The sequence below is a fragment of the Crocodylus siamensis genome, chromosome 7 (genome assembly GCF_052110815.1).
Source record: "Crocodylus siamensis isolate JL-2025a chromosome 7, ASM5211081v1, whole genome shotgun sequence".
In the NCBI taxonomy this organism is placed as follows: domain Eukaryota; kingdom Metazoa; phylum Chordata; order Crocodylia; family Crocodylidae; genus Crocodylus; species Crocodylus siamensis.
In genome coordinates, this window is record NC_143401.1 from 7,015,527 (window position 1) to 7,041,746 (window position 26,220).

At 44.3% G+C, this 26,220-nt stretch overlaps 1 protein-coding gene across 1 annotated transcript in view; it reads right to left on the minus strand.

Moving 5' to 3' along the window:
• CSMD2 (CUB and Sushi multiple domains 2) overlaps window positions 1-26,220 on the minus strand; it is a 645,501-nt gene that overhangs the window by 233,837 nt on the left and 385,444 nt on the right. The window contains exon 12 of the mRNA XM_090057063.1: window positions 22,156-22,268. Coding sequence (XP_089913189.1) covers window positions 22,156-22,268 — 113 coding nt within the window. The remainder of the gene's footprint in view (window positions 1-22,155; window positions 22,269-26,220) is intronic.

Genomic DNA, 26,220 nt, shown 5'->3' on the forward strand with positions numbered 1-26,220 from the left:
TGGCTTTTTGACTGTCTGTACTTAGCCGTAATGTCTCATCTCTTTATGAGTCACCTCCGATGAATCTAAGACTGGAGTTTCTTCCTGCAGAAGTCATTAATGATCGAGCTAAAAGCCCCCGTTCTATTAGCCAAGTTTGTTGCAAAATCGTCAATCTTTATCATAATAAGGGGACAACAGTACTACACTGCGTGGGTGTGGGGTACGTGCAATATTGCTGGACAAGAAGAACGTAATAAATAGCTGTATTTGCAGGCAAGGTGATGACTTTCCTGATTAGCAGTTAGAATAATCTAAGACTGATTTGAATCATTAATTCTATTTCATTCATCATTCTGATCTATTTCCAATTGCTTATCTAAAATATGAAAGGGCTCCAGAAAGAGAACAATTGACTCGCACATCGACTTCCCATGCATCTGAATATTTGATCCGTGGGAGGTGCAAAGCAGATGTGAGGCTACCTTGCAAATGGGAGGTACATTTTTATAACAAAAAGATAATTTGTGAACATGACTGAGGAAATAAAATAAAGGATTTAAAAATCTATTTTAATAAGAAAGGAGCTTTATGGATCGAAGGTAAAGGCACTCTTTGTCTCCATCAACTCACATTTTAGCTCAGGCGTAAAAGAAAAGGCTGCTAAAAATCAGTACCCAAGCCTCTGCAAAGAGTCAGTTGACAAATTACATGTCAAACGCTGTTCCTCCGAAATTAAAATTCACATTTGACCCGAAGACATTTATGTGTTTCTTAATGGCTAGATTCTGTCACACTTACACTGAGTAGTTATTTAGTCCATGAATACACCACTGGAATGAGGTAAAATGCTATCATTTGCGAGGGAGCTAGGCTGAAAAGGAACCTAAGCTGGGTGTCTTTATGGCTATGGACTGACCACCCTGGAGACCGATATTTTCCAGATCCGTACGTCAGACCCAGCGCTGAAAGATGCAGTTCAAGCTTCTGTCAGGGTGCACCTATATTCTGGATGTAATGTCTATAGCACAACATGAGCTGGCCCTCAGCTGGAGACTAATTTTACCTCCAGTCTGAGGGTTTTTTGATGAAATTGCAGTCCTTTGAAGGGGCCAGCTCACCCTGTGATGACTCGGCATACAACATTCAATCCTCAGGCCCTGTGCTGAAGGTAGCAAGAATGCCACCCGCATGGGAAGTTATATTATATGAAAGGCTATCAGCTATACCCACAGATGGAACTGAGACCATCAACTCATTTCACAGAGCCTAACAAACAGATGGCGATGAGCGATTGACCTTGCTTCTTACAAAACAGTGACCTGGAGCTGAAAAGCTCTGTATTCCATTCACCAATCTTCTATGAAAAGGGGAAAAAAAAAAAATATATATATAGATCACCATTTTTCTAATTTGATCTAATATAAAAAGCAGCATTCCAGGTCACAGATGGAGCAGCACAACAAAGAGCAGGCTGGGAAATCAGAAAATTAATCCCATCTCCTGATGCAATTAACGACACTCCTCCACACTAACGCACAGGGCAACTTTAATTCCTCAGAAGCAGCCTCTGGTAATGAATACACAAGAAAAAACTTTGCAGGGCTATTTCAGTATAAGACAGAATGAGATGAGATTCTCCCCTTTGCTTTCCACCCACAAGGTGTGGGTGTCTGAAAAGAAAGACGGGCATAGCCTCCAAAGATCCAGAATTACCTTCCTTAGAAGTACTTTGCTTGTCTTGCTATGAAGACTGATCTCCTAAACCCACCTAAGCATGGGCACAAGAACCAGCTTTCCTTCAGCATGCTATGGTCCAAAAGACAGAGTATCGCTCATTATTCTGAGTGTGGTGAGGGATGCTTCGTACTTCACCGATGTCTTTACAACTCCCAGTGCCTTCTCCTCCTTCGACATCATGAAACACAACACATCCCCATTGACCCGCCAGGAGTGAAATCCACTTCATGTAACTCTACAGATTTGAAGGCAGGAAGAGACTGTTGACCTTCTGCCAACCAACAGCCACAGAAAATATATGGTAGAAACAGGACTCACATCCAGAGTTCTTCATTCCAGTGCTTTATACTATCTTCCCTTTCATTAGCTCTGTATTATAAGCAAACGTCCTCTCTGCTACAAAACAATGCAACACGGGCTGGGTGATATGGAAGGGCTCTCAGGAGGACTAGGTGGCACCTACTAGATTAAAAGGCAACTCTTTCAAGATTAACACATATAGATTGTTTGAATACAGCATAAATGTCACCACTGGCACCCTGAGAAAAAACACCAGAGGCGTGGAATCAAGGAGGAAGGTCAGGCATCCATAGGAATAAATACCATCTCTACTTATGGGGCCAAGATAAATGCCTTTACTGGTATCGGCCATCACTCGTCATGACCTGGGATAACCAAAGGCCTGTGGGTCAACACAAGCTGCCCATGCACTACTGCCCGTTAGAGGACTCTTCCACTTTCCTCTGAAGTATCTGGAAGGGTCACTGTCAGATTTAGGATGGGTGAACCACTGATCTCACCTACTGGGGCAATTCCTATATTATGAATGTTCCTTTCACAATGACCATGCGAGTCCTCTCTTTCCTATTTGTATAGTTCCCTGCGCACCAGGACCTCAATGCCAACACAGCCCAAATATAATGATCAGGTATTTAATCAGCATCGTAAGGCCTCAAAGGTGTCTTATGTGAACAGAGTCCCCCTTGCAGGAGTTCATCCATGAGCTGCTCACTGTGGTCACATGCAGATGAGCTCAGACGTCCTGTATGTGGCACTGCAGACCCATCGGCGACACCACACGCCATACATGCAGGTATTCCCCATGCTGCTATCTAGCAGCACGGAGGGTTTTTTCGACTCCAGGGCCAAAACACCCTTGCTGAACAAAGCGGGGTGGTGCATACGGTGGCAGCAGGTGCCACCCAAAACTGGAGCCTGGCCAGCCGGAGCCATCCTCCAGCTCCAGCCAGGCTCTCTGCTATGGCTGAACTGCCCCGGGAGGACCCTAGGTAAAGCTGTTGGAGCCAGCACAGCTGCTGACCCCAGCCTCCCCTAACCCACCCAGGGTAACCAGAGGGCACATGGCAGGGCATTCCCCAGAGACGACTAGCAGTGGCAGAAGGCATGCTGCTGTCACTTGTCTTTGGGGGAACAAGCGTCCACACTTCCCTCTGGATGTGGCCCCTGAGATTAGGACCTGAGCCTACCTCGTGGTGTAAAGAGATCCCTATGGTGTGCAAGTCTGCTGTTCTGAGCTCCACTTCAATATCCATTGCCCCATGCACATCTACAGTAGAGCAATGACACCGTCTCATGTGGAGAGGGACAGGCAAGCAAGAATTTAATCGTATTTTGACTTCAGGAAAATTGTGTCTGCGGTTTTCTGTTATCTGCTTTCATACAATTTCATTTCAAAAGAGCCCCTTCTCCCTCTGTCACCATTAGCTATGGGACTTTATTCCTTTAAAGCCTTCTTCAGTGCTTCAGTGCTATTAATGTGTCGCATTCATCTCATCTTCTTTCTTTGGTTTTTATCCCCATCATCTGCGATCAACTTCACTGTCTTTTCTCCCCATTTTCAATTTCTAACGCCAAATTGGAAACTTCTTTTATGACATTTTCCTTACAGAGGAAATCACATAATCCAAGATTTGTATTAATCCATCTAATATTCTGATGCGGCTTGAATAACAACAAGCCCCTCATTATTATACTGACTCTAGGCAACTTCAGATACAGGTGTAGTTTCAATAGAAGTCACAACAGGGCGTCTGGTTTCTGTTATTGCTGTATACATCTTGTACTAAAAAGTCACTGTCAGGTAATTGGGTCCAAAAAAAATGGTTTAACATAATTTAATATTAATAGAAAAGTTTTCATGGAGGATATTTCTTGTCTGCGTTCCAGTGAAAATAGTTTCTCTGGATTTAAACCTTTCCCTGAAGGCTTTACGAACCCAAGTCATGAAGCATGGTGTTTGTTTATGAGAGACAGGAAGTGGGAGAGACTCGATACTAAACTGAAATTGAGCAGCAGATTTCTCTTCTCCAAACAGAGGGAAGTGTGAGACCAACTGTGTAAATTATTGAAAGGAAACTCTACATTAAATCTCTAAAAAAGAATTAACAAAGCTAACGGAAGGGCACTTACTTAATTTTATTCATATACGACTGTAACCAGACAGGGACCCAGGCAGCTGCTTTAACTCTTGCTGCTATTAATAACTTGCCATCAGCATTCCCCAAAGACCCACTGCATTTTTCATTTGGCTTTTCCTTCGTATCTATTAAAAACCTGAAACGCGTTAATAAATAACACTAATAGTATTGGTCTCCTAGTAGGTACCTTTCATTCGAAGATCTCTAAAGGTTACTAGTGTTTCATTCAGTATGGATTACAAAATTCTCGTGGTGTTTTCATATGCACATTATTTATTTATTTATTTTTTTGCTTTGTACAACAACAGCATTTAAAATTTTAGAAGTGGTGTAACAGGTTTCCTCGTACTGTGTCTGTATTTGGCATTTATGTAGAGATACTGCTCCAATTTGGCTCCTACTCACAGGTCAAAGTATGATAGGCTCTATTGTACAGAGGTGCATACAAAGCTGGGTTTAGATCTTGGGTTTATCCATGTCCGGATAAAGGGGAAGCAGTAAATTAAACTGCCCAGAAGGCAGAATGGAAACTAGATAATGGCTCAAAAGAGGTTGTGCTCAGGCAGAGCTGATCAGCATCTGGACTGTGCCTTGGCACAGCTTACTTCTTACTTCGCACTGGCTCAGCTGTGACAAACTAAGGGGGTCCAGGTACTGCCTCATCCTCACAAATCTGTATAAATTTCCCTTAGCCTGTACCCCCTCCTTGGCCCCTCCACAAGGTAGTGAAGTCTATGCTTGCCTGTGCAGGTATGAAAAGTGCTCAGAACTCATCCCTTTTGGGTCGCATTGGGTGCGTCTACACGTGCACTTTAATGCACATTAGCTTATTTTAATGCACATTAAAGTGTCTCTAAAAACTGTGATGTAATATACAGCCAAGCCCTCTGATATTATTGAATTTGCACTGAGGAGAATACCCGTGAGTGTCACCTTGCAAATTGCAAAAGGGTTTTCACTTAACAAAGACACGCCTCCAGAGAGATAAACTGTACTTTTGAAAGAGCCACCCAGATACCACGTGAAAACCTGTTGCAGTACAAAAAGAAAATACCCACGAATTGCACACCATTAGTTATGACATACCACACTTCCTTGGAACCTACATGGAAAATCCTCAAACACCTGCAATCCATGTAGAAAAAGACCCAATTCTCAAAGAGATCTTTCCAGAACCACTCATCCTAGCCTTTAAACAAGCACCGAACCTCACCAACCTCATCACCAGAAGCAAACTTCCTATAACCCAAAGCACACTGAACAGATCCAGACTATGCTGGGACCAAAGATGTCAAACCTGCCAACACATCTCTATCACTCCCACAATACCTACATCCCACAACAGAACCATCACCATTCCTGGAATCTTATACCTGCACCTCCAGAAATGTTATACGTCCATTAAATGCCCTGATGGAAAATATGTAGGAGAAACCAAACAACTGCATACCAGAATGAAGTCAGACCGGAAATCTATCAAAGACAAAAATACCCAATGACCTGTGGGTGCCCACTTCTCACAAGCCAATCACTCCGTCTCTGATCTCTCAGTTCTAATCCTCCAAGGAAATTTATAAAACATCTTTTGTAGGTGAGCCTACAAACTTCACTTCATAAATCTACTGGATACAAAAAATCATGGACTAAATATAGACATTGGATTTATGACACATTAGAACCTGCCTAACATCCAATTCACCTGTCTGCATTTTACCAGCTACATCCTATCACCAGTTCAACATTCCCCCTTTCACTCCTTCACCTACCTGTCTCAAACCTATTGTCTCCCGTCCCTCTGATCCTCACTGCCATTCATTTGCATTTTGACAGACCTAAATTTTGCATATTGGCTTCTCTTTGATCCAGGAGAGCACACAAAGCAACAACAGACTCTCCCTGTGCCTGAAGAAGGGTGTTTCCTTTGCAAGGAAGCTTGCAAAGAACAATTTTCCAACTATTTAGTTGGTCTAATAAAAGATGTCACATCTACCCAAAGAACCTTGTCTGCTCTTTAATTAATGTGCTTTAAGATAGGCTAATGTGAATTTTTCTAGAACCACATAATGTACTAGATTTAACGTGCATTAACTAAAGCACATTAATGCATGTGTATACATGCCCATTCAGACTACAGCTAGACCGTAACTTTGTTGTGAGTTTCCCAGTTTTTGATGAGTGTCTGACACCCCACCTTCAGCAGTAACATTATGAGCCCAAAGTCTCAAAACACCCGAGGCAGAGAGGACTCCATGTGGCTTTTTGCTTTTTTAAAAGTCTGAGCACAATATTTGAATGGTAGGATTTGGCAATTTTGTTACCACTCCCCAAGTTCCACTGAGTTTTAGGTGCAAATGAGCCCCAAAGCAAAACAAAATGCAGTCAGAGCCACAATGGTGATGCCATAATTCAGTATCAATACTTTGCCCAGCCAAACCCTGTGTATGTTTTGCCAAGGCAAAGCCAGAAGCTGTACTTCTAAATTCACAGATCATGCAACTCCAGGCCTGGGCTCATTGACAAGATCTCCAAGAAAACTTGAAAGGATGCAAGTTTTCACAAGCTATCAGATTTTGTTGTACATGTTTCATGCAAGTACACATCAGGGGATTCAAGCTAGAGTATCAGGGAAAGACTTGCTCCCCTGCAACTGTCTTTGGTGACTGCACACTGCAATAATATGCAGATCACTAGGAAGGCATGAGGTCTCAGTATGCCTGACATGAGTGACAGATAGAGAACACAGGGGCTACAGGAAGAAATAGATAATGTGTTAGTTAAGTGGAGATACTGGTCCAGACATGGAAAGATTTCTAGTCCAGACATAGAAAGCTTACTGGTCCAGACATAGAAAGGAGGCATAACAACTTTTAGGGATATCTGCTGTACAAGCACAGAGGCAATTGCCTCTCAAATACCTAGATGATACTTAATCCTCCTTTGTGAAGTCAGGGCACAGTATAACTTTAAAAAACAGTATCTTGGTCCTTGTTTAGTTTCATAAATCTAGATGCCTATGCTCAAACCTCAGGGGGCAACAACCCTTTTTGGATTGACTCCCGTAAACTGTGGGAAGATTCATGAATTCTCAGCCTACCAAAATTAGGCAAGCATCAGCTTATGACCAAGCTCTGATGCAAAGCAGAAAAGACCAGGGGTGAAAAGCTCTTTTTGCTAATATGAAACTAAAAGTGTCCAGGAAGCATGGGATGATTTATCCTGACTACTTTGCAGGGAAGTCAGGGAAATGAGAGTGCATAAGATCATGTATCACTGGGAAGAACCATCCTACCCTGGAGAATTGTTTTATTGTTCTCATCTTTACAGTATTAGGGTCAGCCTGGTGCGTGCCAATGGCAAAAGAATCAGCATTTCATAAGTATCTTCATAATAAATATCCCTGGATAATGACAGTTTAGAGGCAACTGTCTCCTCCAGGCATCCATGTACTAATGATGAGTCCAGAGGTGAAAAAGTCATATGAAATTTATATTCATACACAAAGTGCTTGGCCAAATAGCTCAGGGCACATTTACAGCATTTTAAAACCTACAGAACCAACAAACTTACTGACTCGTGCAGCTGCCCCACTAGGTTGGCAGGTCAGGTCTGCTTGAAAATGTGATGTTAAATTACCTACTGACAGGCTTTGCTGAAGAAGCTATGAGCCTTGAATCCTCCTACAGCTGATGGCAAAGCCTCCTGGAGAACAGCTGGTGAAAGCCTACTATCTTAGGACATAATTTCCCAAATTCTATCCTTGTTCACAACTATTATGCTCATGTGACCAGATTTGTTATAAGAGGCCAAAGCCAACTAGCCAAAATGCAGAGCCTTATGGAAAATGATAGAATTTAACAGAAAGGTTTACTTTTCCTATTAGGGATTTTTTTTAAATAACAAAAAATGGAGAAATTATGTGTTTTAGGAATTTTCCAAAACCCCATAAAATGAGGCAAAATTTCAGTTAAATGTATAGCTGCCTTGTTAAAGTATGTTTCTCAGAACACAACTCTGTAGGACTTATGCAAGGCTCTGAACCTTATTCATCCAAAAGAGCCAATTGACTGTTCTCTAGTTGGCGTTTCTCAGTCACCCTGGCAATTTAAAATATATTTCTGTTTTTAGACTATACTGTTAAGCACCAAAGTTGTAAGCAGAGGTCAATAGCAGGTGGTCAGGGACATGAATGGTGGGTGCCCCCAGTGGCTGGGGGGCACGGCTGCACTGGCAGCAGCGGGAGCCCGGTGGCAGTGAGCGCAGAGCTCCCGCAGATGCCGCTGGCACTGTGGGTGGCAGGGGGAGCGGGCAGTGGCAAGCGCCGATCAAGGGTCGATGACCACTCACAAGCACCACTGGCAGCATTGGCAGCAGCCAGCAGGGATCGTGGACTGCGTGCAGATGCCACCGGCGGTGTCAGGGTGAGCAGCGACTGCCTGCAGGTGACACCGACACTGTTGGCGGCGCGTTTTTGCAGGGGGTGCACAGCCACGCTCAAGGGGTGCATGTGCACTCGTATTGCCCCTGGTCAGCGGTGAGAAATAGCACAGGTGGGGGAGAGAGGGACTGCATCACCAATACCCCCTTTTGAACAACCTGCAAACACCCATTCTGAAGGTGAATACAGGGGTGTGCGAAACATCATAGTTTCGTTTCAACATCCATTAAGCCGTTTCAAAGGGACAGTGTTTCATTTCATCGTTTCATTTTGTTTCAAAGCACTGTCCCGTTTCATTTAATCGAAACTGTTGCACTGTTTCGATGTGTTTTGATGTTTTGCCCATAGGCTGTTATAGGGAATCATGAAAATGCCTACAACCTTGTCATTTCTTGCCTGATTCGGATGAAAATTGCAGGGATTGTAGCCCCTTTTGAGGGCATGAAGCCTGCCAAGTTTCAAGGAGATACGGGCATGGAGCTCAGCCCGGTGGTGGGAGGTGGAGAGAGCCAGGGCTGTGCTCTGCCTCCAACCACCAGACTGAGCCCCATGGGGCTACAGAGCCACTCGGAGCACAGCCCTGGCTCTCCCCACCTCCCGCCAACAGGCTGCTTTGAAACTCAAAACATTTTGAAACTTTTGAAGCCCTCACTTTGCTTTGAAGCTGTTTCAAGCTCAAAACAGCTTCAAAATGAAACACTCGGCAAAATTTTGCACAGCCCTAGTGAATAACCTCATACATGATGCCTACAAATGGCAGATGGGAAATACATAACACACTAATAATAACCAGTGATGGCCTGGTTCTTTTAAAACCTGGTCATGAGAAGTGTCTGATTGAGAGGAAGCACCTAATCACAGCATAACAGGAGACGGTGTGAAACACATACATGCATTAATAACACACACACCAGCCCTAGTGGGAAGAGGGGAGAAAAGGGGGAGCCTTGGATGTGCTTTTTCTGTGATGCTGGGACAGACTCAACAGAATCCTCTGCAACTTCAAATATAACTTCACATGAAAATGTATTTTGCCCTTATTGGTCATTGAGATTGAATGGTGCAACCTTTTAGAGGCTCTGGGTTTTATTCATACAAAATAAACATCAGTATGCCACCTACTACAGTGATATATCTACATATAAACTAACACACACGCACACACACACAAACATATGTTGCACAGACTACAGATGTACACACGCACCTACTCTCATGAGCATGTTTGTACATACACACATTTAAACATGCAAGCGGAGAATATATAATAGCTCAGGATTGAGGATGTTATTTGAGTGAGTTTGGGGTAGTTTAATGACTTGCTAGTGACTGAAAGTGACCTTTACAGATTAGACCATCCCTTCCTGCTATTTTTTTTGCAGTATATGATACCCCAAACCCATGAAAGATGCCCCCTCCCCTATTATTCACTTAACCATCCCTTAAATTCAAACCCATCTGAAAACCTCTTCCACGGACCCTTCAGCCATCCTAAGATAACATGAGCACAACACTATTATTCATTAAATTCTAATATCAGTGCCAATTTATCTAGTAGTCTCTTCAAGCAATTTGCCAAAATGAAGGGTTCAGATTCAGCATTGAACATAAGAGTACACTTAATTTGAGAACGAGCTTTAGTCCTGTCCTCTATAGCAAGCACAATCTTGGACTTCAACTGCACATAAACACATACCTCAAATGCTCTGCTGGGGCCGATGTAATAAAGCCACAAAGTGACCTTGGGTCTGCTGTTCTTCTCCACAGGACCCTCTGGGGCAGGGCCTTTGAAATCACCTTTAATCTCATCTTTATGTGATGGGCAATCATCTAAATGCCCATTTAGAAATCTCCCTCCCTTTGCTTCTGTTATGCAATGTGCTGAAACAATTTGCTGTGCTCCCTGCATCTGTGGTAGTGTTCAGGAGAAAACGACACTGCACAACTCCAGGGGTGAAATTCTTCACCCGCAAAATGGGAATTTTGCCATTGATTTCAATGGGGCCAGAACATCATCAGACATTTCCATATCATCTGTTGAAAGCTCTTTGGCACGGGCAGGCCAGTGTCTCGGGCATGCTAACACAGCCAAAATGGCTGCTTACAGAGGTATCAAGCAACTCCACCTCCTGCAGAAGTTATGGGAGCTGGAGATGTCCATCAGATTAGCAAAAATCAGGCTACGATTACGCTATGGGATACTGAGGACAAAAAGAGCAAGGCGTAGCCAAGCAAAGAAAGCGAATCACTGTCCTCTGATTCAGTGAAGGGAAAAAATGAAGACAACGCAGACAACTTGCAAGATGCTGATTAAAAGGTCTCCTTTCCGGGGCTTCTCTCACTCAGACTTTTTTTTTCTTCACTTGGACAGAAAAATTTCTCTTTTGCAATGCAGCATGAACCCGAGTAGCATAAAAAAGCCTACAGAGAAAAAGCCAATTAACTGATTTACGAACAGAAGTGGAATGAAAGATTATTGCTCACGAAGCCTTTCCATTCTACAAGGTGTGAGCCTCAAGGTAAGTGCTGTGCAAACAAAATCGGCACACTTCCTTATGCTAGAACTGGTTAAAAAAGTGGAACTTCTGTCTTCCGCTAGATTCCATCTTTGCCAAATTTCTCTTCATCCTTAAAGCTCCAAAATACTCACAGTTAAAAATCTCCAAATGACCTTTCCAAATGCTGTTTTGTTAATGTTGAAAACAGTTTGTTTCAAAACAAACTGAAAGTTAAACAAGAACGTCTAAATACAATGTTTTGACACTGATCGAAATGAAACAGGTTGAAACGAATTATTTCAAAACTTTTCCTTTGATTTTTTTTTACACCAAAATACACATTTCTGCAAAAGCAGATAGCACGGCATTTGCTGGTATAAAAAAAAAAAAACCCAACCAAAAATTGTCCCATCAATTTTTTTCAAACCAACTTTACTTCTGGGACTCACAATTTGGTGACAGGTGAGGTATCAGGCAGACAGATCATTTTCAAAGTGATTAAAGAAAACAGATGCTTCAATTTGAGAGAGTCCAACTTGCAATGAGTAAAAAGGGCCTGTTTTTTACAGCTCAGTACATATTCTTTCAGGAATCTCCATCTGAGCGTGCACAAATTGAACTAAACAATATTTAGGTCATAGTTTTGTCAGGGCCCAATCCAAGGCCCCAAGGGAGTCCTCTTCAATGTCTTAACTGCAAAGTAGAAGCAAGGGATGCTAATGCACTGTGCAAAATAGATCAAGGTCTCAGCTGTCGGACCACTTATGCTAGGAGTAGCCAACCTGTGGCATGCGTGCCACAAATGGCATGGACAGCCTTTGTGCATGGCATATGATAGGTGGAGGAGGGGACGAGGCAGCACAGTGGCAAACAGGGCAGAGGAAGGGGACTGGAGTGGCACCCGGGGAGGGTGAAAGGCATGCCTGTCTGGGCCTGGAACACCTGGAGGGCGAAGGGCATACCATTGATTTATGCAAAAGAAACCATTCACTGGAGAGAGCTGCAACAGGACAGAGGACTCAGAAGTTGCTGGAAGGATACTTAAATATGGGCTTAAATATACCTCTATTCACAAGTGCACTTAAACCTACGCTTAATTTCCAGTACATGCTTAATTCACATTGAAGCCAGTGGGAGTCAAGTGCGTGCTTGAGGGCATCTTGAATTCAGGGACATTATTTTCATGAACTGATGCATGATATTTAGTATCAAAAAATATTTTCTTGCCTTGGTTTCAAAAAGGGGGGTGGTGCAGGGAGGATATTCCATCCTCCCCCATCCTGTTTCTTTCCCCCATAGATCTCCTATCTCTATCAGCGCAGCAAGGCTAAGGCAAAATATTTATTTCCCAGAGTACTGCTCATTAAAATCCCCATGGCATACCATTGAAACGTTCCAGCTATGTTTTATACTTGTCTTTAAAGGTAGGTATGAGTAAGGTGACCCTCAAATACAGTTCTGGTCAGCGTGCGGTGAGCTAAAAGGCAGGATTGTTTGTTGGTTCAGCAATCTTCGATGCTAGTGTTTTACGACAGGAGTCAATATGTCTAATGGAAAAGGAGAAGGCGAGATGAAAACAAAAGCTTTTTTTTTGATAGGCTTCCACACCAGTGATAGTGGGGTTATCAAATAATGTATGACCCAATTAAAACAAACAAATGCAAGGAATCAATGGAAAGCATTAAGAAAGGGAAACAAATATATGGCAACTAGTGGTCCCAAGGATTTGGCTGGTGCAAGCAGCACTGGCAGGGAATGCAAAGAGCCAGGTAAGCATCAACAAGACAACCTTCAATTCCCCATCTCCCATGGTAGTAACAATGTCAGGTTCAACACGTAGGAATGGCTTCTTACCAGGCAAGGACTCTGAAGTGTAGGACAGGTTGGATCTCTGCAGTGAAGACCTGTGACAAACGGCCACTAACAGGGTTGCTCTAATCCCCGCACATAAATGCTCGTTACGGAAGGATGATACATAAAAACACTTGGAGGGGAGGGAAGAGAGCTTACTGACCCTTGGGATACATTGGCACTGCATCCATGGAGATATATGCCTGTCTATCTAAGGTATTGACATGGCCCCCATCGCTGTGATATCCGAGTACCTCCCAAAGATCAATGTATTCATCCTCATCCCGGTGGGGTAAGAAAGTGCTGTCATCTTCATTTTTGAGATGGGAGACTGAGACACGGAAAGCCTATGTGATTCCCGCAAGGCCACACAGGGAAGCCTTGACTGGGCTAGCAGGTGACTGTGGGTTTTTTAAGTATTTTAGTCACTATATTATATAGGACTCTCCTTTTCCGTACCTCTCCACTTAAACAGTAATGGCCAGATTTTCAAGCGTGACCCAATGCTTTCATCAAAGAACCTAAAGATATGGGCCAAAAAATGGTTAGCACCCAACAGTTCCCATCTCTTGTCTTATGGGTGCAATGACCCAACACCTTGTGCAGTCTCTTTCACAAGGTGCAAGGCAAGGGACAACTGGGCTCTATATTATGTGTATGCATGGGTAGAAATGGGTATGTGATATCCAAATTAAAAAAAAGAAAAAGAAAAAGAAATAACCATTTTTTTTTACTTAGGTTGCATGACCATCATTCAAAAATTTGGACAGGTGAGACGACGGTTTGCCGTGGAAATTAATTTAATTTAAATCTGCCTCTTCATAGCTCCATCATTTATATTGAATGATGCAGGGCTCCGTGGGGGAAAAGAAACATGCTCGTGTAATGATGGGCTGTAGTGTAACACAAACTTAAAAACTGGAGTTTTCTAACTTTGTGGTGCTCAACGTTGCATGTTAACTAAGGCTCTTTTAAAGCAGTTTTCCTGATAATTATTTGGGGCTTTATTTATTTTTAGGAAAAGAGGAAAAAATGAATTTTCTTGGAGGAACTGTCTCTGTTTGTCTGTCTCTCTCTCTTGAACAGGATTTCCTTGGGAAAAAAAGTCATTTCTCTAGCTTAGGGACACACTTTTGAAAGCCTGCTCTGAACAAGGGGGATGTTGGAACTCGTTCGAGGGTGAAAAAGTCACAAAAGCCTTCTCTGATTTAAAGGGTTAGGGAACCCAAACATCCCTGCGTCCTATTCCCCACTCTGTCATCAAGGTCGCATGCAGCCTTGCACAAGTGACCTCCTCCTCTTCCTCCTGTCCATCAAGCTTAGATGATAAACTGTTTAGGGAAGAGATGGGTGAGGGCTTTGGCTTGGCTCTGTCAAGAAGCACAGTTAAAAAAAAGGTGGCGACGATTGCTTCTGCCTTCTTCATCTTACAGAGGGAAACATGACAGCTCCTACCCTTCAAGGCCTGTTTACTTAAGTCAATTATTTATCCAATTAGATTTGATATAGAAATTCAGCCCACTAAAGACTTTAATTAGGGTAATAAATAAAAGCAGAAGGAAGTCCAGCCACGAGGGCTGATCATAATGGATTAGGATGATGAAGCAGGGACCCTCACTGTGAGACTTCCTTCCTTGAGGACTTTCCCCTCTGCATCTCCAGTGGGATTTCTTTGGATTTTAACTGACAGAAAGAACGACAGGTACGCAGACCGACAAACTGCATTAAATGCAGATGACATCCATACGAGGACTGGGGTTACTGGAGAGAGGCTGTCAGGGATGACGCCTTGCGGAAAGCTCCAAGGTTTGCAGGACGCAGCACTGGCAAACCCGGCTGTTCGCTGGTTCAGGGAGCCAGCTGGGCGAGATGAGGCAGTCGAATCACCCACAAACTCATTCCAGGAAAGAAAATATTGCAAGCTGATATTTGTGTTTCATTTGAAAGCTCCAACAATGCCAATAAAAAATAATTAAGGAGCCAAGGAGCTCTAATGGCCACATTTGGAAAGGGGGAGGAGGTGATAATTAGCTTTAATTTGAAGTTTAAGATTAAGGGGAATCTGTCATCATGAAATTATTTTTTTTTTTTTAAATGGCCTTACCCTCCATTTCCAGCACTTCTTCATATTATTGTAATGGCATGAGTTTCTAAAATCTCATCCATGTCTCTCTCTAGGCACAATGATGTACTCCCTTCATGGTAGGAACCAGCACATCATCGGGCTTCTGTGAAATGGAGACTCTTATTCCCCTTTTTACACGCAATCAGGCCATGGCAGGGGGGATTTTCAAAAGCACCCGAGGGTTTTAGGAGCATGAGTCCCATTGCTATTCACTGAGGTTCAAGATCTACGTTCATTAGGAGTTTTTGAAAACCCAACCCTGAGCAATTTTCCTCCAACTATTCTGAGTGGCAGTCAGGAAATGAACCTCGGTTTATCGGTCCCAAGCTCAGTGCCTCTCCCTGGTCCACAGCACAACCAGTGCTATGAAGTTACTTTTCCCCCCAGTTGGTTATTTTGAATTTCCCTCTCTATCCATAGTTACACCCACATCAGGGTTACTTCTGCATTACCATGTACCTCTCAGTAACGCACTGGCGTGTTGTTTTTGTTCCCAGTTCTGCATGAATGGGGCTTGAGCCAACATCCGTTAAAGTCAGTAGGTGTGCTTTGCTGACTTCAACGTGTGTTAGGTCAGACACATGGCCCTCGACTATCCATAGTCCTTAGCTAGGATATTCAGGAGGGGCAATAGGGAGCCGGCTGGCAGAACTCCACCTGCAAAGTGAAGGACGGGCAAGAAGCAAAACAGGATAACCAGGCCGTTCATCAAGCTCTTCTCTAGATGTCGAGAAATGCAAAAATCTAGCTCTCTTGGTTCAGAGACGATACTTTTTATTAGACCAACTAAGAAAAGGCGATAAATAATTTAAATAATAGCAATTATAATTTAATAATAATTGTAATAATAGTACTCGAATAGTAATTATTAAAAATAATGTTAATTATTTAAAATAAGAAGTGATTATAATACTTATTATTTTTTAATAAGTAATTATAATAGAAGATAAAAAAGAGGTGCCTCATGCTTTGGATTTGCAATGTTATCTGGGGGATTCTCAAAGAATCTGCATGAATATACACAGGCCAGACTCCGGGCTTATTAGAAATCAGCACAGTCCCGCTAAAAATGGCATCACACCAATCTGCACCAGCTGAGAATTTGCCCTCGCTGTGATTAATTCCCCTAAATAGCTTTGAAAGAAACCCCCAAATCTTAGACTAGATGCCTTACATTCCCCACCATATTTCATGGCAAGCACCTGCACCCCAAGGCCATGGCTAAGGTGAGGGACTTTTTCAGAGAGCCCCTTCTTAAAATATTGGCACCGCATTGCTGCATTCGAAAGGTACCTTTCTCCAGCTCCTGAAACTTGAGTTTCAACAAATTGCTTAGGCATAAGATTAGCAATTTCATTTCCACGCTGATAACAAGGTTTATGAGGGTATTAAACTAAACCAAGAAGTACTATAGGAAATTCAGCTCTTTAAACCTACGAGGTAAGTAATATTCTGCCCTCCTATTAGGCAAATGCTTGGTCCCGACTTTATGCAGTTCCATTAACTATAATTTTCCTTCTGTAATTAGGAAAGAGGGTGGCTATAAAATTGATGCTGAAACTTGTTAGTAAGTTGTGTATAATTTCATAATGTAGTTGGCAAGTGCTAATTACCTTTTACTTAAACATTTCTTGCTTTGTACTCTGGCTCAAAGCATTTCCAAAATGAAATGAATTTTATGCAGCTGGCTGATTAGGGGGATGGTGCCAACACAGACCTTGGGGAGTCCAGACAGAGGTATAGTCGGCTGTTCACGCACAAGCATCTCTCTACATTTCATCCATGCAGCTGGGGACAGTTTAGGATGGGAGCCTCCCAGGGCTCCAAGACTCTCAGGCTCATTAAGTGGGGCTTGCACTGAGTTGGGGTTACGATGGGCATAAAAGGAAGTCTGTCTACAGTGGGAGGTAGGTAATTATTTTGGCTGGTGGGCAACTTAAGGAGTTTTGATGAGTTGTTGTGGGGGGTGGTATTAAGCCAATTCATTGGGAGAAGGGGTGCTGATGCAGCCCAGTGGGGAAGGGGGGCGGTGCTGACCCAGTCCGGCACAGCAGGGGTTGGCAACTGATCCTATTTGGCACTGCCAGGGGTGCCAGATGGAGCAGGAGGACAGGCAACTTTTCCATTGAGTCTGGCTTGGGACCCCACAAGCAGGGCACACTCGATTGGGTGGATGTGATGGGGAACCTGGGACTGGGATGGGCCAGGGCTGGGACTGCAGGGCGGTGACAGTGTAGGGTCATGCAGGGAGTGGAGTGTGGTCTTCTCCCAGGTCCTGGCCCTCTGCTGTCACCGTCCCGCGATCCCATCCCCAGCCCCACCCCCTGCCCACCCACCCTATCTGGCGCCCCTGGCAGTGCCTGTGGGGTGCATGGGCCAGGGCGCCTGGGCAGCAGGTCTGGGTCTGGTAATGGCTGTGACACCAGCAGCAGCAACTGGAAGAAGCTGAATCCGGCTGCCACGCTGCCCCAGCCCTGCTCTGCGCCAGGGGTGGCGTGACCGGCCACATGCGCCACAGCCCAGGCTGCCCCCTGCGTCTGGGCTGGGTGGGGCTGAGGGACCTGGCATGGGCCAGATACAATCCCTTGGTGGGCCGTATTTACAGCGTGGGGAAATGGAGTACAAAGAACACATCAAAGACTCCAGGCTAATAACCTCAGCTGGGGTCACTTGGTGTACTAGCCTGAAGTCAACAGCTAGGGCAGGGGTGGGCAAAATGGGCAGGGGTGGGCAAAACGGCAGACCCAGCCAGTGGCCAGACCCCATTTCCCAGCAGCCCCTGGGTGGGACGAGCTAGGGAAATGCAGCCTTGGTCTGCAGGTCAGGGCGCTACAGGAAACGCACCTTCACTAAGGAGCCAGAACCAAGGCTCATGCCGCTGCACCTTGCAAAGCCACGTGAACCTGGAACTTGCTGGCTCCTGCTGCCCAAGGGGCTCTGGGACAAGCGGTTGCTTTTAGGCTGAAGAGAAAGCTGCATTTCTACTGACCCAGGAACATTTTGCCACCTCCTCTTGGAAAGCCAGAGTATTCCCCTTTCTTCCCGGACTGAGTGGTTTCAGGAACACAGCACTCACCGCAGGAGCAATCACACAGTTCAAGGGGGCTGGCATTAGCAGCTTGCTTTAGGGAATGCATTAGCCCCATAGGCACTGAGAGAAGATTGTCCCTGCCTTGAGGTGAAGAGGGATGATAGGAATTCAACGCTGCATCAGATCAAGCCACTGGATAGACTGGAAAAAGTTTTGAAAGCAACCAAATGAAATTCAGCCAGGACATGTGCAAAATCCTGCCCGTGGCACAAATACAGTCCAGGGAATCATTGGATAAGCTGCAGTACTTCAGAAAAGGACTTGAGGGTCACAGCAGACTATAGTCTGAATATGAGCTAACAGTGTGGTTTTGTTGCAAAAAAAGCCAACAGCAAACTGGGTTATATTACCGGGCATGTGGCTTGCAAATCAGGGGACGTGATTCTTCTGCTCTGTTCAGCACTGGTAAAGCCTCACCTGAAGCACTGTGTCCAGTTTTGGGCCCTGCAATTCAGGAAGGATGTGGACAGATGGGGAAAAGTCCATCGGAGAGCAACAACAATGATTAGAGCAGAACTTATAAGGAAAGGCTGAACAAACTAGGGTTATTCAGTCTTCTCCTTTCCACACTGAAGGCGGAGTTGATAACAGTCTTCACGTAACAGAAGATGGAGGTGGGCTTTTCTCTGGGGCCACAGGGGACAGGAATAGGAGCCATGGACTCAAGCTGCATCAGAGGAAATGCAGGTTGGAGATTTGGAGGAACCTTATGATGATAAGGGTGGCCAAGCACTGCAACAGGCTACTGAGAGTAGGTGTGGAATTGCCATTCCTGGAAATTTTCAAGAGCAGGTTGGGCAGATACTTGGCTGGCTTGGTTGAAGCAAGGGTAATCCTGCCTGGAGCAGAGGGCTGGACTAGATGACCTTGTGAAGCACCTTCCAGCCCCACCTTCCTATGATCCTATTGCCTGCAATGTTTAAAGCAAGTCTAAGGAAGTAACTGAACCTATGATGAATGCCAGGGTCCTGGCAGAATCGGGATGTACAGAGGATGAGACAGGATCACCTGTCGCCCAGCGCAGCACGCTCTCTGCAGTATCTGATATTTCCCAAGCAGGAGTAATACCACTTTTATTATGAGATTAGTATACACATGAAAATCTTACCACTATGACTTCCCCTTTATGATTTAATCGCATTATTCTTTATACCTCTCCAAATAATTTTTCTGCAAAGTTGGTGTCGGCCACCTGCAAATACCCATAAGTCATCATGTCCCAACCCCTCAAGGTATTGCTTAGCTATGCTGGACATGTTGGCCTTTAGATCAATTAGGTTTGTTTTTATGCCAAAGCTCCTTTGGGCTCCTTTTTAGTTATTTAATTGCTGTTATTGTGCAATCAATCAGCAGTTCTGCGTACGGCATGCTCCGTCTGAAAATAATACGACAATCTCTTGCGCCCTGCAAGGTCCTAAGCAGACATTTTTTAAAGTTGCATGAATCTATAGTGAACATTTCAGCAACTCAATAATGTTTTAGAAGTGCCTCAGGCTTAAAAAAAAATACCACCAAAGTTAATGGACGCAGCAGGTGCTTGTCATCTCTTAAAATTGGGTGTCTGTATATGGATTTCTGGCCCTGTTTTCAGACATCCTGGTTGAAAATGTTGGCTTCATGGCTTAACAGGGGACTGAAGAGCTATTACCACTGGATTCAGGAAGGTTTATAATGACAAAACTGTTTTAAAGAAATTAAAAGGAAATGTTTTCTTTGCTAACACCTGAGTTCCAGCCTTGAAGCGGCGGTTGTTCCACAGGCCGTGTGTCCATATGCCTTCATGCTGCTGGAAGTGGGAGAGGTGGTTAACCCTGTTAGTCTGAAAACAGGCAGAAGGCAGGGCAGGGGGGCACCTTGAGAGGATCTCAAATGACTGTCCCAGGACTGCTAAAAGGTAACTAAAAGGAGGCACTATCTCTAAACCAATTTGGGAGTAGGATGTGCTTCTTTGCTACCCTTCTTCTAATGAGCTGGGATAGAATCACAAAAAATGAGGTTGGAAGGGATCTCAGGAGGTCACATCTAGTCCAACCCCCTGCTCAAAGCAGGACCAGCCCCAGCTACATCATCCCAGCCAAGGCTTTGTTTAGCTGGGTCTTAAAAACCTCCAAGGATGGAGAGTCCACAACCTCTCTGGACAACCTGTTCCTTTTTCTGTCATCTGCCACCGCTGAGAGCAATTTGGTTCCGTCTTCTTTGCAACCCCCTGCAGTGAGTTGAAGGCTGCTATTAAATCCCTCCTCGGTCTTCTCTTCTCCAGGCTAAATAAGCCCAGTTTCCTCAGCCTCCCCTCATCAGCCATGTGTCCCAGCCCCCAAACCATTTTCGTTGCCCTCTGCTGGACTTTCTCCAATTTCTCCACATCCTTTCTGCAGTGGGAGGCCCAAAACCAGACACAGGACTCCAGATGGCCTCAGCAGTGCAGAATAGAGAGGAACAATTACTTCCCTCAATCTGCTGACAACGCTCCAGCAGTGCAGCCCAGGATGCCATCAGCTTTCTTGGCACCAAGGGCACACTGCTGGCTCATAGTTAGCTTATTGTCCACTGTCACTCCCAGGTCCCTTCCTGCAGAGCTGTTCCTTAGCCAGTTGGTCTCAAGCTTGTAGTGGTGCATGAGATTCTTTCATCCTAATGCAGAACTTTGTACTTATTCTTGTTGAACCTAATGAGATTTCTTTTGGCCCAATTCTTCAATTTGTCTAGGTCACTCTAATCCTAGCCCTACCCTCCTGTGTATCTAGTGCTTCCCCTCAGCTTGGTGCCATCTGTAAACTTGCTGAGGGTGCACTCCACCCCATCTTCCAGATCATTAATGAAGAGACTGAACAAAACCAGTCCTAGGACCGACTCATGGGGCGCTCCACTTAATACCAGATGCATGGATTCAATTTAATTTTGCAAACATTTGTCACTGCTACAAAGATAAAATCCTTGATTATTTATGTGTTTGAAATATGGGATTTTTAACAAAACCTAAGGAAGAAAATCCCAGCCTTAACCACAAACTTTTGTTTGGGAGACCTTGGACTATTAAAGCCTGAAGTAGTTTATACTTCTAATCTATTTTGCACCATTGGTGTCATTTATTATTTGCACAAGAAGCACTAAACCAATTAGTTTTCCTCTCCACTTCTTTTCCTGAAATTTATTACCTCATTTCTATTGCATTTATGCTGCCATCAAAGAAAAAGGAATGCCCAATAAAATAAAAAAAACACCTCCCCGACAACTTGCACAGAAACACAAGCCCCTGAACATGTTTGGATTCCTATTAGGAAAAACTCACCATTTCAAAAAGGGCCACAGGTTCCCAGCGTCTCTGTGAATGTCATAACTTCTCTTCCCTTTAATTTTTATTTACACAGTGGAAGCTGCAATTGTTAAGCAGCGTGCTTTAAAAAATCCCCCAAACCTAAGCTTTAAAAATGCTGCAGTCGGATATCCATTATGGAAAGGAGTGAAAATAAAACAAGGAAACAGTAATAGCATCCTCAAAGTGGGGGGAAACCCCCCCCAACTCCCTCCCCATAATATTAAAGGGAAGCAGCCCGTGTCTCCTGCATGCCAAATTATGCTGTATAAGATCACTCAAGAGAAAAGTCCTCAGAATTCATATGCTTTGCAAGACGAGATAGCTGACGGCAATGACTCACGGGATAATGCTTTTGTTATTGTGAACTTGGTTTGCTGTAAGTTTTCCTTTTTTTCTTGGCATGCCTGCCTTTATGTTACGGAGCTTATTAACATATTCAAAACCTATAGCTGCTGTCTTTCTGGAGTCAGTCATCTAAAAGCCTAGATCATGGCTCGCTAGTGCCTAATATTAAGTGCCTATCATATTTTGATGTACTTGGACAATAAGTAAATAATATGCAAATGCTCGGAGTCCGAACCCTTTGAATGAATGCCTGCCACAAACCGCAGTGATGACTATGCAAGACTGCGGCTCCGATTCTTCCAGCGCAAGCAAGCTCCGAGAGCACGACTTGGGTTACCTTCGTAGGTGGCTTTGAAGCCGAGTAAGTTGCTGACGCTGTCTGTCTGGAAAAGAAGCCACATCTGGTGGTGCGTGCTGACAATCAGATCGGGAACCATCGAGCCTGTCAAACTGTCAAAAGAAAATTGGACATATGTAATTTCCCTACATGGGTACTTAACTTACTGTCCATTTCAAAGACCACACACAACTTTGTTTTTGGACAGAAAATGACGGCCATCAATGTCAAAAAACCCTCTCCTAAAAATATGGAGCGGGTTTTTAGTGCTGACTCAAGTAAAATATTGATGTCAGCATCCAAGCCTAGTTTAATCAGAAACTGGATCACATCAGTTAGATCACCTCTTTCTTTTACTCCTAACTCACAACACCCCTTGCTCTCCTGTGCCTATCCCAGGCCAGTTAACAGTAGAAATGATAACAGGGCCAAATGTTGCAGTAGCTCTTTTTTATCCTTAAAAAAGAACAACTAGAAACATGCTTATTAGAAGATATCATGGTACAAAAGTCTGGGAACTGGGAAATCTGAGTTTTATTCCCAGCTGTGACCTTGTGTGCGACCTCAGTCAGCTACTCTATCTTTTCAGGACCAAAGTCAATCTCTCAGTTTTTTTTTGTACAGCACCTAGCACAATGAAGCTCTGCTCTTGGTCGGGAACTCTAAGTGCTATTTAGCATAAATAATAGTCATTTCCATTGTCACTAAATCAAGATGCAAAGAGGCGGCCTAAGGACGTGAGGGAAGCTGATGAATGAGTCCTCCCCATTACCCTTACCTGCAGTTACAAGCAAAAATGGAGCCTAATATCAGAATTAAGTACATTAATCTCATTCCTTGCAGAACATTTCCTCAGCTAAAAAGGGAAGTTTTCACAAGAGCCCCATTATACAACCATAGATGGGGCACAAGCCCTAAGAGGCTTGTTGTCTGTACAGGACCCTTGAGGATATTGCTAGGCTATGGCCTCAGGAAGCATTGGTGCACCGTGGAAGCCAAGTGCACCCTGGAGTGACACTCCCAGGAATAAAAACCAATAGATACGCGGGACACGGCACAACAGATGCAAGGCCCCTTTATCTGGCCACTTGAACTATTCACCTTGCATGTACATGCATGCATGCATGCACACAACAGGCACCTGAAAACAGGAACGGGAGCGGGAAGAAGAGTAAGGAATCATTAGAGAGGTGAGGGACCAGAGTTTTGTCAAGCAACTCATCTTACCAGGTGGTGCATGGTGTTACATGTTCTGAGTTACTTTGAGTCGTCTTTGTGATGCATTTTTATGCTACAATAAGAGCACCTCTATAGCATGCTTCCTTTGCAGCATGTGCTTTTGCATACGCACAGATATAGTTTATGCCTCACATCACCCTCCGATACAACAGCAGCGGTGTCTGAAAATGCTCTTGAACCCAGAGCTCCTGAGACAGCATGGGTATAAAACAATACTGCTTGTGAGCAAACACAGCAGCCGAGCACTGAGATAGACTAGGGACAGTAATGCCAGCTCTTGTGACCCAAAGGTCCATTCATTGACACTCTTTTTCCTGGGTTATCAGCAATAAGTGATAGGGGTGTGCAAAGCGGGCCCTATTTGATTTGGATTTGAATTCAGCCTGCATCAGGGCTAGTGACTTGATTCATTGATTCGGATCACTGTCCCTGATTCGATTCGACCAAATCTGAATCAGAAGTTTCGATGCTGATTCAGAGAATCAGCGATTTGGATATAGACACAGCTTTAAAAGTTGTTTCTACATACCTCGAGGTACCAGTGCAGCTTGTGAACGCTGCAATGCTGGGGCGCATGGAGCGTCCTACAGGAGTGCGGGGGGCCCTCCATGTGCTCAGCTGCAACCTGGGAAGTGGACCGGAAGTACTTCCAGTCTACTTCCAGGTCTGCCAGGGAGCGTGCTGCCCCCCCACACACTGCCCCAGCTTGGCAATCAGCTGCAGGGGGATCCTAGGTGCCCCTCAGACCCAGGAGACACCAGTCATCAAGCCAGGGGGCAAGGGGAGGCCCCCCTGTGCACTCCCCGGTGGACCTGGAAGTGGACTGGAAGTGCTTCTGGTCCACTTCTGGATGTGCTGCCGAGCGTGCTGGGGAGCCCCTCGCACTCCTATGGGATGCTTCATGCTCCCCAACATCGCAGCATTCATGAGCTGCCTGCAACCTAGAGGCATGTAGAAAAAACTTTTAAAGCTGTGTCTCCGTCTGAATGGCTGAATCTGTCTGAATCTCTCTGATTCCATTTGGAGAGATTAAAGGGTCCTCTCCTTCGATTTGGATTGGGAGATTCGGCCACTGAATCGGGCCGAATCGCCGCCGAATCGAATCAGGGACCAAAGCTTCACACAGTCCTACTGCTTATCCATTTGAGCATGGTCAACCTGCTCTGCCTTCCTTAAGACTGGCAGCTTATCAAGTGCTAGATTCACTTTAAAGTAGCCTTGCTGCTACACAAAGCCCTGAATGGGATTGGCTTTGGTTCCATTCAGATCCTCCTTGACAGACGTCGGCATTCCTATTTGGCCCCATCACATCTGACGCTGGCAATGATGGATATTTTGTCATCTTGCCCTGACAGTGCAGGTCACAGTCATCCCCGAAATGCAGCTCATTTCATCTCACTTTTTCAAAAGCATCTAAAAACACTTCCTTCATCTCCTTCCCAGGGGTGCTTGTGTTGTTTTACTGCTTGGGTTTTTTTATTTTTTTTAATATTTCTGGATCCATCTCTTTCTAATTTTATTGAGGTTGGGTTGGTTTTAATTAAGGAGAAATTGTTTTTATGCTTGTTGCTCAGCAGCTAGAAACCTTTTGCAGAGGTTGAGGGCTCTTTATAAATAATAATAATAATAATAATTTCCTCTCTGTTGTTATTGAAAGAAGCAGGTAGGAGGTAGGAGGTGGGGGAAAAGCAAACAGAAGGAAAAGGCTGATTTTTTAAAAGGTGCATGCACGCTTTCAAATTCCCTTTGAACCAAAGCGAACGAGGGATTTGGAGGGTACTTCCCAGTGGGAACCAAGTACCACAATGCCATGGCCGGCTTTGAGAAGATTAGCCTCTCTGAAGCAGGGATGCATTTTACAGGGGTACAAAGAATGGCGGCCAACAAGCCTACACCACTAATTTCGGGTGGTAACCCCCTCCTTTCCCCCCACCTTCTCCTCATCCCCCAAAAGTCCTGCAATTAAAGTCAACCGAATCTTTTCCTTTGTCTTCAACGGATGCAAGACTGAGCTTCTAATGAAAAAAAATCAAGACAGTGCCACTTCTAAGAGACTAGCTCTCAGGGTCATCAGTGATGCTGGGCCACAGGTTTGGGCAGCGCTGGAAAAGGCAGCAGAGTGCCACGACGAGGACATTCATTCACATTTATAAATGGATTTGCTTCTTCAGCCTTCGTGGCAGCTGTTCTTGTGCTTCACTAGCAAATTTTGCATCAACACTCCAAGATTAATTGAAAATTCACTCCCTGGGTACCAGAAATTGGATGCTAAAAGTTACACTCATCCTAACAGACAATAGAAACGCTATTACATGACTTGTGTGACCAATTACAGCTAAGCACCAGACACTCCAAATCTGAAGCAACACAATGTTGAGTCACTAATATTAATGACAAATGGGAAGCAATTTGAGTAATAAAACTAACTCTGGGAAAAAAACAGTGTGTTCGTGGACATCCCACAAACAGAAAAAAAAAGAAGGAAAATCAGCTTAATAAATGATTACATTGTGTTGCCTTGGCTTTCATTTCCACATTCAGATGAATCAGGTGTGAAATGTTCTGTGACACTTTAATTACAAACCCTTTTGCAATAATCAGACTTCCCATTTACATACGTTGCCATTCTGGCCCAAGCAACACAGTGGGATTGTGCGCTGCTTATGGGGGCAGAGGAAAGCAGGACGAGGAGCTGGAGACCAGTTTTGAGGAAAAAGAGAGTGAGAGCAGCAGAGACAGAGAGAGAGTGCAGAAGACAAAATAAGCAGAAAGGGGAAAATCTGTAGAGTTATCCTATTTATAATACTTGGAAAACTTTTTTCCTTT